General features: G+C 51.8%; 1 protein-coding gene across 1 annotated transcript in view; it reads right to left on the bottom strand.

Annotated features, from left to right (window-relative positions):
• LOC138680613 (troponin T, cardiac muscle isoforms-like) overlaps positions 1-10,851 on the bottom strand; it is a 302,991-nt gene extending 292,140 nt beyond the window's left edge. The window contains exon 1 of the mRNA XM_069767943.1: positions 10,754-10,851. Within this exon, the coding sequence (XP_069624044.1) occupies positions 10,754-10,755 (2 nt within the window). The 5' untranslated portion in view covers positions 10,756-10,851. The remainder of the gene's footprint in view (positions 1-10,753) is intronic.
• Positions 10,852-13,422: the final 2,571 nt, after the last annotated feature.

Below are 13,422 nucleotides of genomic sequence, written 5' to 3'. Positions count from 1 at the left end.
AATGCCTAGTGACTGGAGCCTAGAGAGCAGGAGAGGGTGGTCAACAGTGTCAAAAGCTGCAGAAAGGTCGAGAAGAATGAGCAGAGAGTGGTCACCATTACGTTTTGCTGTCAGAAGGTCATTGGTCACTTTGATGAGTGCAGTTTCTGTCGAATGTAGGGGGCGGAAACCGGACTGTGAAGGGTCTAGGAGGGAGTGAGTGGAGAGGTAACGGGTAAGGCGGGAGTATATCAGGTGCTCCAAGAGTTTAGAGATGAAGGGGAGATTGGAGACCGGTCTGTAGTTGTTTGTACAGGATGGGTCGAGGGTGGGTTTCTTTAGTAATGGAGTAATGATAGAGTGTTTGAAGGAGGAGGGGAAAATGCCAGAGGAGAGAGAGAGATTAAAGATTGCAGTTAGGTGACTTGTGACGATTGGAGAGAGAGACTGGAGGAGATGTGAGGGAATGGGGTCGGTAGTGCATGTAGTTGGACGAGAAGAGGAGAGGAGCTTGGAGACTTCTTCTTCTGTGATGGGATCGAATGTGGAGAGTGAGCCAGGGGCAATGAGGGGAGGGATGGGAGTCACTGAACTTAGTGGTTGGGAGCGGATTTCCTGACGGATATTGTCTATTTTCTCTATAAAGTGGGAGGCCAGGTCATCAGCACAAATGTCTGTGATAGGGGCTTGTGCTTTTGGCCTGAGGAGGGAGTGAAAGGTGTCAAAAAGTTTCTTGGGGTTGTTGGATAGTGAGGAGAGGATAGTGAGGTGGTAAAGTAGGTCTGTTTAGCGAAGTGAATGGCAAAGTTATAGGTCCTTAACATAAATTTGAAGTGTATGAAGTCTCCTGGTGTGCGAGTTTTCCTCCATAAGCGTTCAGCACACCTAGAGCATCGCTGGAGAAATCGGGTTTGCGATGTGAGCCAGGGCTGTTTCACTCTGTCTTTGGAGGTTCTGAGGGTGAGGGGAGCTACTTGGTCAAGGGTGCTTCTAAGAGTGTCATTGAAGTGATGTACCGCCAGATCAGGACAGGAAAAAGAAGAGATTGGGGACAATGATGAGCGCAGGGAGTCTGAAAGTGTATGAGGGTGACATACTGGTACATACTATATACAGGAGGAGATGATATACTATACTAGCTATTGAACCCGTTCTACGCCCGGGTGGCGAGCATTTATATTGGTATATGGTCTCCATCCTGGTATGTGCTGCTCCATCCTGCGTCCCCATCCTGTCATGTGCTGCTCCATCCTGCATCCCCATCCTGTCATGTGCTGCACCCATCCTGCGCCCCCATTCTGTCATGTGCTGCACCCATCCTGCGCCCCCATTCTGACATGTGCTGCTCCCATCCTGCGCCCCCATTCTGACATGTGCTGAACCCATCCTGCGCCTCCATTCTGACATGTGCTACACCCATCCTGTGCCTCTATTCTGACGTGCTGCACCCATCCTGCGCCTCCATTCTGTCATTTGCTGCTCCCATCCTGCGCCCCTGTTCTGTCATGTGCTGCTTCCATCCTGCACCCCTGATCTGTCATGTGCTGCTCCCATCCTGCGCCCCTGTTCTGTCATGTGCTGCTTCCATCCTGCACCCCTGATCTGTCATGTGCTGCTCCCATCCTGCACCCCCGTTCTGTCATGTGCTGCTGCCATCCTGCACCCCCGTTCTGTCATGTGCTGCTGCCATCCTGCACCCCCGTTCTGTCATGTGCTGCTCCCATCCTGCGCCACTGTTCTGTAATTTGCTGCTCCCATCCATATGCCCCATACGCTGCTCCATAAAGGTTTATGGCCCCATAAGATGCTCCATAGTATATGCCCCCGTACACTGCTCCATTATGGTTTATGGCCCCATATGATGCTCCATAGTATATGCCCCCATACACTGCTCCATTATGGTTGATGACCCCCATAAGATGCTCCATACTATATGCCCCCATACACTGCTCCATTATGGTTGATGGCCCCCATAAGATGCTACATAGTATATGCCCCCGTACACTGCTCCATTATGGTTGATGGCCCCCATAAGGTGCTCCATAGTATATGCCCCCGTACACTGCTCCATTATGGTTGATGGCCCCCATAAGATGCTCCATATTATATGCCCCCGTACACTGCTCCATTATGGTTTATGGCCCCCATAAGATGCTCCATAGTATATGCCCCCGTACACTGCTCCATTATGGTTGATGGCCCCCATAAGATGCTCCATAGTATATGCCCCCGTACACTGCTCCATTATGGTTGATGGCCCCCATAAGATGCTCCATTGTATATGCCCCCGTACACTGCTCCATTATGGTTCATGGCCCCCATAAGATGCTCCATTGTATATGCCCCCATACACTGCCCATTATGGTTGATGGCCCCCATAAGATGCTCCATTGTATATGCCCCGCATGCTGCTGCGATATATTAAAAAAAAATACCATACTCACCTATCGTCGCTGGGCGCCGAGTGCCGGGGGGCCTGAGCCGGTGGGGACACCGGCGCGCTGTGGGGGTCAGGTGTCGGTATCGCCGCTAGCTCAGGCCCCCCAGCACTTGCTATAGTCACCTGGCCGTGATCCAGCGCTGCACGCCGCTCCGTGTTCCGGCTCCTCTGGCTGTCACTGTTCAGTCAGAGGGCGGCGCGCATTAAGCGCGTCATCGCGCCCTCTGAAATGTGAACGTCACAGGCAGAGGACCCGGAACACAGAGCCGCATGCAGTGCTGGAACGGGGGACAGGGGAATATACTTACCCTCCTGGCGTGTCCACGGTCCCTGCCTCTCCGATGGAGATCGCAGTGTGCGTTCAGTGTTTACGCATACCGCGATCTCCTGGGAGCGTCACTCTGTGGGGTCCAGACTGCGCCAGTGCAGTCTATAAAGGCTTCGAACGGAGTGACGCTCCCAGCGTTATATTATAGACTAGCTATTGAACCCATTCTATGCCCGGGTGGCGAGCATTTATATTGGTATATGGTCTCCATCCTGGTATGTGCTGCTCCATCCTGCGTCCCCATCCTGTCATGCGCTGCTCCATCCTGCGTCCCCATCCTGTCATGTGCTGCTCTATCCTGCGTCCCCATCCTGTCATGCGCTGCTCCATCCTGCGTCCCCATCCTGTCATGTGCTGCTCCATCCTGCGTCCCCATCCTGTCATGCGCTGCTCCATCCTGCGTCCCCATCCTGTCATGTGCTGCTCCATCCTGCGTCCCCATCCTGTCATGCGCTGCTCCCATCCTGCGTCCCCATGCTGTCATGCGCTGCTCCCATCCTGCGTCCCCATCCTGTGATGCGCTGCTCCCATCCTGTGATGCGCTGCTCCCATCCTGCGTCCCCATCCTGTCATGTGCTGCTCCATCCTGCGTCCCCATCCTGTCATGTGCTGCTCCATCCTGCGTCCCCATCCTGTCATGCGCTGCTCCATCCTGCGTCCCCATCCTGTCATGTGATGCTCCATCCTGCGTCCCCATCCTGTCATGCGCTGCTCCCATCCTGCGTCCCCATGCTGTCATGCGCTGCTCCCATCCTGCGTCCCCATCCTGTGATGCGCTGCTCCCATCCTGTGATGCGCTGCTCCCATCCTGCGTCCCCATGCTGTCATGTGCTGCTCCCATCCTGCATCCCCATCCTGTCATGCGCTGCTCCATCCTGCGTCCCCATCCTGTCATGCGCTGCTCCCATCCTGCGTCCCCATCCTGTCATGTGCTGCTCCATCCTGCGCCTCCATTCTGTCATGTGCTGCTCCCATCCTGCGTCCCCATCCTGTCATGCGCTGCTCCATCCTGCGTCCCCATCCTGTCATGCAGTGCTCCCATCCTGCGACCCCATCCTGTGATGCGCTGCTCCCATCCTGTGATGCGCTGCTCCTATCCTGCGTCCCCATCCTGTCATGTGCTGCTCCATCCTGCGTCCCCATCCTGTCATGTGCTGCTCCATCCTGCGTCCCCATCCTGTCATGTGCTGCTCCATCCTGCGTCCCCATCCTGTCATGCGCTGCTCCCATCCTGCGTCCCCATCCTGTCATGCGCTGCTCCCATCCTGCATCCCCATCCTGTCATGCGCTGCTCCCATCCTGCGTCCCCATCCTGTCATGCACTGCTCCCATCCTGCGTCCCCATCCTGTCATGCGCTGCTCCCATCCTGCGTCCCCATCCTGTCATGCGCTGCACCCATCCTGCGTCCCCATCCTTATGTGCTGCTCCATCCTGCGTCCCCATCCTGTCATGTGCTGCTCCATCCTGCATCCCCATCCTGTCATGTGCTGCTCCATCCTGTGTCCCCATCCTGTCATGTGCTGCTCCGTCCTGCGTCCCCATCCTGTCATGTGCTGCTCCATCCTGCGTCCCCATCCTGTGATGCGCTGCTCCCATCCTGTGATGCGCTGCTCCCATCCTGCGTCCCCATCCTGTCATGTGCTGCTCCATCCTGCGTCCCCATCCTGTCATGTGCTGCTCCATCCTGCGTCCCCATCCTGTCATGCGCTGCTCCATCCTGCGTCCCCATCCTGTCATGTGCTGCTCTATCCTGCGCCTCCATTCTGTCATGTGCTGCTCCCATCCTGCGTCCCCATCCTGTCATGTGCTGCTCCATCCTGCGTCCCCATCCTGTCATGTGCTGCTCCATCCTGCGTCCCCATCCTGTCATGTGCTGCTCCCATCCTGCGTCCCCATCCTGTCATGTGCTGCTCCCATCATGCGTCCCCATCCTGTCATGCGCTGCCCCCATCCTGCGTTCCCATCCTGTCATGCGCTGCTCCCATCCTGCGTCCCCATCCTGTCATGCGCTGCTCCCATCCTGCGTCCCCATCCTGTCATGCGCTGCACCCATCCTGCGTCCCCATCCTTATGTGCTGCTCCATCCTGCGTCCCCATCCTTATGTGCTGCTCCATCCTGCGTCCCCATCCTGTCATGTGCTGCTCCATCCTGCGTCCCCATCCTCTCATGTGCTGCTCCATCCTGCGTCCCCATCCTGTCATGTGCTGCTCCATCCTGCGTCCCCATCCTGTCATGTGCTGCTCCATCCTGCGTCCCCATCCTGTTATGTGCTGCTCCCATCCTGCGTTCCCATCCTTATGTGCTGCTCCATCCTGCATCCCCATCCTTATGTGCTGCTCCATCCTGCGTCCCCATCCTTTCATGTGCTGCTCCATCCTGCGTCCCCATCCTGTTATGTGCTGCTCCCATCCTGCGTCCCCATCCTTATGTGCTGCTCCATCCTGCGTCCCCATCCTTATGTGCTGCTCCATCCTGCGTCCCCATCCTTATGTGCTGCTCCATCCTGCGTCCCCATCCTTATGTGCTGCTCCATCCTGCGTCCCCATCCTTATGTGCTGCTCCATCCTGCGTCCCCATCCTTATGTGCTGCTCCATCCTGCGTCCCCATCCTTATGTGCCGCTCCATCCTGCGTCCCCATCCTTATGTGCCGCTCCATCCTGCGTCCCCATCCTTATGTGCTGCTCCATCCTGCGTCCCCATCCTTATGTGCTGCTCCATCCTGCGTCCCCATCCTTATGTGCTGCTCCATCCTGCGTCCCCATACTGCCTCTGACCCGCTCGGCGCCGAGTACTGGGGGGCCTGAGCAGGCGGGGACACCGGCACGCTGTGGGGGTCAGGTGCCGGTATCGCCGCCAGCTCAGGCCCCCCAGCACTTACTATATTCACCTGTCCTGCGTTCCAGCGCTGGGCGCCGCCATCTTCCCGGTCTCCTGGCCGTGACTGTTCAGTCAGAGGGCGGCGCCGGCGCGCATTAAGCGCGTCATCGCGCCCTCTGAACTGAAGATTACAGGCCGAAGACCGGGAAGATGGCGGCGCTCAGCGATGGAACGCAGGACAGGTGAATATAGGCGATACTCACCCTCCTGGCGGTCCCTGCTTCTCTGTTGGAGATCGCGGTGTGCGTTCAGTGTGAACGCACACCGCGATCTCCCGGGAGCGTCACTCTGTGAGGCCCAGACTGCGCCGGCGCTTGCGCCTGCGCAGTCTATAAAGGCTTCGGACAGAGTGACGCTCCCAGCGTTATATTATAGATACAGGAGGAGATGACACACAGGTATATACTATATACAGGAGCAGATGACCTACAGGTATATACTATATACAGGAGGAGATGACATACAGGTATATGCTATATATAGAAGATGACATACAGGCATATACTATATACAGGAGCAGATGACACACATATATATACTATATACAGGGGAGATGACACACAGGTATATACTATATGCAGGAGGAGATGACATACAGGTACATACTATATATAGAAGGAGATAACATACAGGTATATACTATATATAGGAGGAGATGACATACAGGTATATACTATATATAGAAGGAGATGACATACAGGTATATACTATATATAGGAGGAGATGACATACAGGTATATACTATATACAGGGGAGATGACACACAGCAGGTATATACTATATACAGGGGAGATGACATACAGGTATATACTATATACAGGAGATGACATACAGGTGTATACTATATATAAGGGAGATGACAAACATGTATATACTGAGGTGAAAATCAGAGGTGTGAGGTGAAAATGAAAAGGTGTGAGTGCAAAATGAGAGGAGTGAGGGAAAATAGTGGAGTGATCGGAAAATGACAGATGTGAGGTCGAAACAACAAGTGTTAGGGGGGAATGAGAGGAGTGAGGGAGAAAATGAGAGGTGTGAGGGAGAAAATGAGAGATGTGAGGGGGAAAATGAAAGATGTGATTGGGAAAATGAGAGGCGTGATGGGAAAATAAGAGAAGTGAGGTGCTATAACTAACCACAGATATTTACTATGCCCAGGCAACGCCGGGCTCTTCAGCTAGTATATATATATATATATATATATAACACTGGAGAAGTGCCTGAGAAACCTTCCTGTTTTGCAGTCTAAGTTGTGTAAGATTGCATACCTGTCCCTGCTGCACTCCAGTGTAAATCCTGCCTGTGGCATTCTGATGCAGACCCAGCTGCACTCTGCTCTGGTGCAAACCCTGCCTGCCGCACTCTGGTGCAAATCCTGCCTGCTGCACTCTGGTGCAGATCCTACCTCCTGCACTCTTATGCAGATCCTGCCTGCTGCACACAGGTACAAACACGGTCTGCTGCACTCTGGTGCAAACTCTGTCTGCTGCACTCCGCTGCGAACACTGCTGGATTCTAAATCAAACTCTGCCATCTGCTCCCTCCAGGCTGTCCTCTGGGTCCAGCTGCTTCGCGTCCATTGGTCTGTCCTGGAGTGGCACCTAGTGTTCATCGGGATCCAAGTCTAACCTAACCATCAAAAGCTCTAGTGAACAGTAAAGTGTTCGCTTAGTCGCGCCCCTCCAGGCTCTCCACGGTTCCACAAACCATGTCCGTGACACTGATTGTTTTGTAACAGATTCAATGATTGTGATGAATAAGAAATGTTCACACGAAAATTAAGTAAACTAAATCGAGTTTACTTAATGCAAGATAATAAATAAAATATCTCACTAGGTGCAACAGGGAGTTCTCTGCAGTATCCATTGCACATCTCATTTTTAGACGTACTATAGGATCAATACAAATACTACATAATCCTATAGCTTCTCAATTGTTCAAAATTATAGTATCTGCTCCATGATCCCATAATCTGAGAACCCATGCTAACAAATGTTCTCCTGTTTGCTGCCTGTGCCTGGTAGCTAACTCTGTTAGATCTCCTGCTGTGTACCCCCTAGTCTCTTCTGTCACTGCAGCTTCTGCTCCAGTAGCTGCATTTCCTGCGTCCATCCTATCTCCAATAGGCTGGGTGACTTCTCGCCTAGTTTTTGTTATTACAATAGGTCTGGTATGCCTTTCTTCCTCATCTATATCACTGTCAAAGCTGTCCCATTCTGGCAAGGCTGACCATTTCTCCTGTACAATCATGGTCCTGACCGTCTTGTAAGGGAGTCTGACACAGGCTGCTGCCTTCTCCTGCGTCTACGCATATTCATATTTTTTACAACGTATGCTTCAAAACTACTTTGCATTTTGTCATGCTGTTTCATTTGGTCTCTCAAGGTTGATTGCAAGCTAATTATTTGCTCTATACAGCGTCGGACTGGAGCACCTTGGGCCCACCAGAGAAAATCATTCTTGGGGCCCACTATGTAGCTACATAGAACTAGATACAAGACCACCAATTGTGCGGTAAAAAGCGCTAATATCAGGGTATTATATAAGGTAGTACACGTCTTCATTATGTAGCAAGGGTTGGGGTAGCCCCCTCGCAGAATATAATTTAGCCCCCTCACAGAATATAATTTAGCCCCCTCATAAAATATAATGCACTCCTCTCTAATAGAATATAATGCAGCACCCCACAAAATATAATGCAACCCCCTCAGGTATAACGCAGTCCCCATCATAGAATATAATGTAGCACCCTCATAGGGTATAATGCAGCCTCCTCATATAGTATAATGCAGCCACCACAGAATATAATGTCGTCAACTGAGAGAATGCAGCCCCCCAGAGAGTATACTGTAGCCCCCTCACATAGTATGATGTAGCCCCCCATAATATAATGTAGTCCCCTGAGAATAATGCAGTCCCCCCACAGAATATAATGTAGCCCCCTCATAAAGCATGCAGCCCCTCTCCACCCCCATCATTGTCCTCATCACCACCTCCATCATTGCCTTCTCCCCCACCACCCCTATCATTCTCCCCCACCACCTCCATCACTGCCCATTCCACCACCTGCGTCATTGCCTCCTCCCCCACCATCATTGTTCATTTCATCACCTGCATCATTGCCTCCTCCCCACCACCATCATTGCCTCCCCACCACCATCCTTGCCCATCACCTCCATCATTGCCTCCCCCCACCACCATCATTGCCCATTTCATCACATCCATCACTGCCTCCCACCACCACCATTACCCATCACCTCCATCATTGTCTCTCCCCCCCACTATCATTGCCCATCACCTCCATCATTCCCTCCTCCCACCACCATTGCCCATTTCATCACCTCCATCATTGCCTCCCACCACCACCGTTGCCCATCAACACCATCATTGCCTCCCCCCACCATCATTGCCCATCACCTCCATCATTGCCTCCCCACCATCACTGCCTATCACCTCCATCATTGCCTCCCATACCATCATCACCTATCACTTCCATCGACTCCCCTCACCCTCATTGCCCATCACCTCCATCATTCCCTCCCTCACCATGATTGCCCATCACCTCCATCATTGTTACCCCCACCATCACTGCCCATCATTTCCATCATTGCCTCCCCTCACCTCCATCATTGCCTCTCCACCACCACCATCCTTGCCCATCACCTTCATCATTGCCTCCCCCCACCACCATCATTGCCCATTTCATCACTTCCATCACTGCCTCCCACCACCACTATTCCCCATCACCTCCATCATTGCCTCTCCCCCACCAACATCATTGCCCATCACCTCCATCATTCCCTCCTCCCACCACCATTGCCCATCACCACCAGCATTTCCTCCCCCAACCACCATCTTTGCCCATCACCTCCATCATTGACTCCCCCCACCAATATCATTGTCCTTCACCACACACACACAGCTCACCGCAGCTCATCTCACACACACACACACACACACACACTCTCTCACTCACACACACACACTCTCACTCACACACACACACTCTCTCACACACTCACTCACACACACACAGGCAGGCAGGCACACACACAGGCACGCAGCACAGCTCACCTTCCTGCAGCAGCAGCTCATTCCAGCAGCCTCTTCCTCGCTGGATTCCTGGAAGCTTAAGCTTTCTGAATGAGACAGCAGCACGCTGAATGATGACGTCATCCAGCTGGGCTGCCTCAGACAGGAAGCAGGATGCCAGGAGGTGGGGTGCTCTGTGAGTCTGTGTGCCTGCATGTGTATGTGTGCGGTGCTGTGCTGTGTGTGGGTGTGTGATACTTTGTGAGTGTGTGTGTGTGGGTGGTGCGGCTTTACATGCGGGCAGTGTTAGCTGCACGCACCCTGCGGCTTACGCTGCCCGCTATTTGAGAAATGGTATTCACGCCTCTCCAAGCCCATAGGGGCGTGGGGAAGCGTGAATATTCATTTGGCTATAACAGGATCCTGTCTCCAGCTGCTGCTACTGGCACAGGGTGGGCCCCCTTGACTCAGGGACCCTGTAGCCACTGGCAAGGGGCCCCTGGAGCAGTGGGGGCCCTAGGCAGCTGCTGGCCAGTATACCAGCAGGTGTCAGTGACTGGGCCCACCGGAGAATCCTCCGGTTCTCCGGTGGGCCAGTCCGAGCCTGGCTCTATAGCTGTATGCAGCTCTAAACACAAGTTATCAATCTCCTCCTGCAAACTTTGAAGTGCCTGAACACCGACCCATCCAACGTCTGAAACAGCTTTCTTTTTCTTTACATCATACCTTGAGAGATCAAATTTGGCAGCCACATCCTTTTGATTTGGTAAGCGCTGTCCCTCCATATACTTGTTATATTCCTGTGCCATTGGGTTCCACTTTCCTGATAACACCCATTCTGGCAAGGATCTGCTACTCTCCACTGATTTCCTATTCTCAAAAAACGTATTCAATTTTGCAAACATTTTTATTCAAAACAATCCCACTTCTGACACCAGTTTGTTTTGTAATGGATTCAATGACTGTGATGAATAAGAAATGTTCACTCGAGAATTAAGTAAACTAAATTTACTTAAAAAAGATAATAAACAGTCACTCAAATAACACATAAGCAATTAAGCAAAATAAATACGTGTACATCACATTTTTCATACATTACAAGTCCATCAGTCTGTGTCCATCTCTGTATCTCTCTCTCTTCCCCTCTCCTGTCACCTCTCCAATCTTTGCTGTATGTATCTCCCTTGCAAGAGTTCAGTCCTCTTTTCATATGTTAAAACTGTATATTGAAACTTCTCTAAAGACTTTGATCTTCTATGGTATGTGTACTGTAAACTTAACAGCCTCCATCTAAATATGTAATTAGCAGGATAACATCTCTGGCCTTTGTTTAGATAATAACAACTAAATGACCATGTTCTTTACATTCCTTTGTTAGATAGGTCATCTGGTTGACCTTTAAGCTTCAATGACCTTCTGCTAGCCATCCTGAAAGTAAAGATATACTGTATATATATTAAACTGATTGAAAACATATAAAAATTAGTATTGATTAATTGGATTGTTGAAACGATTAAAAAATAAGTATTACTACACACTGATCAAGGCAAAAAGGCAAGCCAGATGAATGGTCAAAGGTAGTTGGAGCGCCCCCAGACACAGGGCCACGCGTTTCGGTACCGGGCCTCTCTGGTTCGGTTCCGAGGCAGTCACGGTGGCTAGACCCGGTCCGCGACCCTGCTAAGGGGCGTCCAGTAAAGAAGTTTGCGAAATTGTCTGTCAGGGGTTCATGACGCCACCTGTGGTGTTCGGTCAGGGTAACCGATGCTGCAGTGGGGTCCGCTGGGGTGATGGAATGGCAGCTGGATGGTATAACTTCCCACAGGCGAAGTTTGTCCCCTGGGCTTCCCAATAAAGCGTATGGTGATGGTGTGAGGTGCAGGCAATAACGAGGACACAGGGTTGCAGTCTCTTTACCTCTTTACTGAAGACTTCAGGATCCTCAATCCAGAGCACGTTTAACCGGGCTATCAGAGACCGGCCGGTCCGATGGGCACATCCAGAGTTTCCTTCGCAGACGGAAATCGTTGCCTACCAATAGCGCCTGTGTGTTGTAGTCCTACCCTGCTGAGCATTCGGAATAGTCCTCACAACTGCTGTTCTCGTTCGTTCGCTCTCTACAGCTCTCTCTCTCTCTCGTTCTTTGGTTCCAGATGTTACTAGTTTCTAATGTCCCCCAGATATGATATGGCTAGGACGCTACCCGTTTGACGGGAAGGCTCGGAGCTCTTCCGGGACCCTAGAGACGCCCCTCTCCACGCGTTGCCCCCTATGTCTTTGTAGGTGTAGTAAGGTAGACAGCCAACCTATAATTAACTGTCCGGCGGAATTTGAAGTAAGGCCTGAAGTCCGTTACTCCTACGGTGATCCGGCCACCGACTACGCGCCTCAGTAAGATGTTGCCTCTCTCTCTCAGCACGACTCTTACTGGTACTCCTTTGTGCTTGGTCTTGTTTACACTGTTCCACAATATCCTTCCCTTCGTGTCTCTCTCCTGGATACCACCACAGGGTGTGCAGGCACGGTTCCGTTACATTCTGTTTTGTTCGCTAGGCACCTGCCAGGTTCCCACGCCTGACAGGGACCCCCCTGTGCCTTCTCCCTGCAACACCCACTGCCACGGGATGTTGCCTGGTTCCAACCCAGTCAGCTTCTGGCTAACTTCCTCCCCAGCCCCTAGTTTTACCAATGTGAGGAGTGGCCCAATAAATAAAGCCTTTTTCTCCCCCTAGTGGCCGGAGCGTGAAGTGTAAAGTGTTCTGGTGATACCTGGTCAGGAGAACTCCTTAGTGCCATCAGACGTACCGCCACTCTCCTTAGCGGCAGAGTGCCATACTGCAACGACCAGGTCTCTGGGGCGCTGCACTCCCCCCCGGTTAAATCCAGTACTCCTGGACTGGGAAGATGTTGTGAATTCCGCTCTTGGGCTCCCTCCGGTGGTTGTAAGTGGCACTTTTGTGAGTTCTGCTCTTGGGCTCCCTCCGGTGGTTGTAAGTGGCACTTTTGTGAATTCCGCTCTTGGGCTCCCTCCGGTGGTTGTAAGTGGCACTTTTGTGAGTTCTGCTCTTGGGCTCCCTCCGGTGGTTTTAAGTGGAATGGCAGCTCCTTGGATTTAGCAGTCTGCAGCTGCTTCCACTGATTGTCTTTCTGCTCGGCTATTTATGCCTGGCTCTTCCCTTCAGCCAGTGCCACTTGTCATTGGTTCCTGGTTGGATTCACATCTCTGCTTGGATTTCCCTGATATCCTGACCAGTTCAGCAAAGATAAGTCCTTGCTTTGCTCTTTTCTGTCCACATGTTGTGGACTTAATTGTTCAGTACATTCTATGTTTTGTCCAGCTTGTCAGTATGGGTTTTTTTCAGTTAAGCTGGAAGCTCTGGGAAGCAGATTTACCCTCCACACCTTTAGTCAGGTGTGGAGATTTTTGTAAACTCTGTGTGGATTTTTCTAGTTTTTTATACTGACCGCACAGTATTCTGTCCTGTACTATCTATCTAGCTAGACGGGCCTCCTTTGCTACATCCTGGTTTCATTCTATTTATGTCTTTTCCCTCTCCACTCACAGTCATTACTTGTGGGGGGCTGTCTATCCTTTGGGGATTTTCTCTGAGGCAAGATAGCTTTCCTGTTTCTATCTTTAGGGGTAGTTAGCTCTTAGGCTGTGACGAGGTGTCTAGGGAGTGACAGGAACATCCCACGGCTACTTCTAGTGTTGTGTTGAGCTTAGGGACTGCGGGCAGTACAGGTACCACCTCCTTCAGAG

The sequence above is a fragment of the Ranitomeya imitator genome, chromosome 5 (assembly GCF_032444005.1).
Source record: "Ranitomeya imitator isolate aRanImi1 chromosome 5, aRanImi1.pri, whole genome shotgun sequence".
NCBI classification, from domain to species: Eukaryota; Metazoa; Chordata; class Amphibia; order Anura; family Dendrobatidae; genus Ranitomeya; species Ranitomeya imitator.
This window is presented reverse-complemented; position numbering and strand designations above follow the sequence as displayed.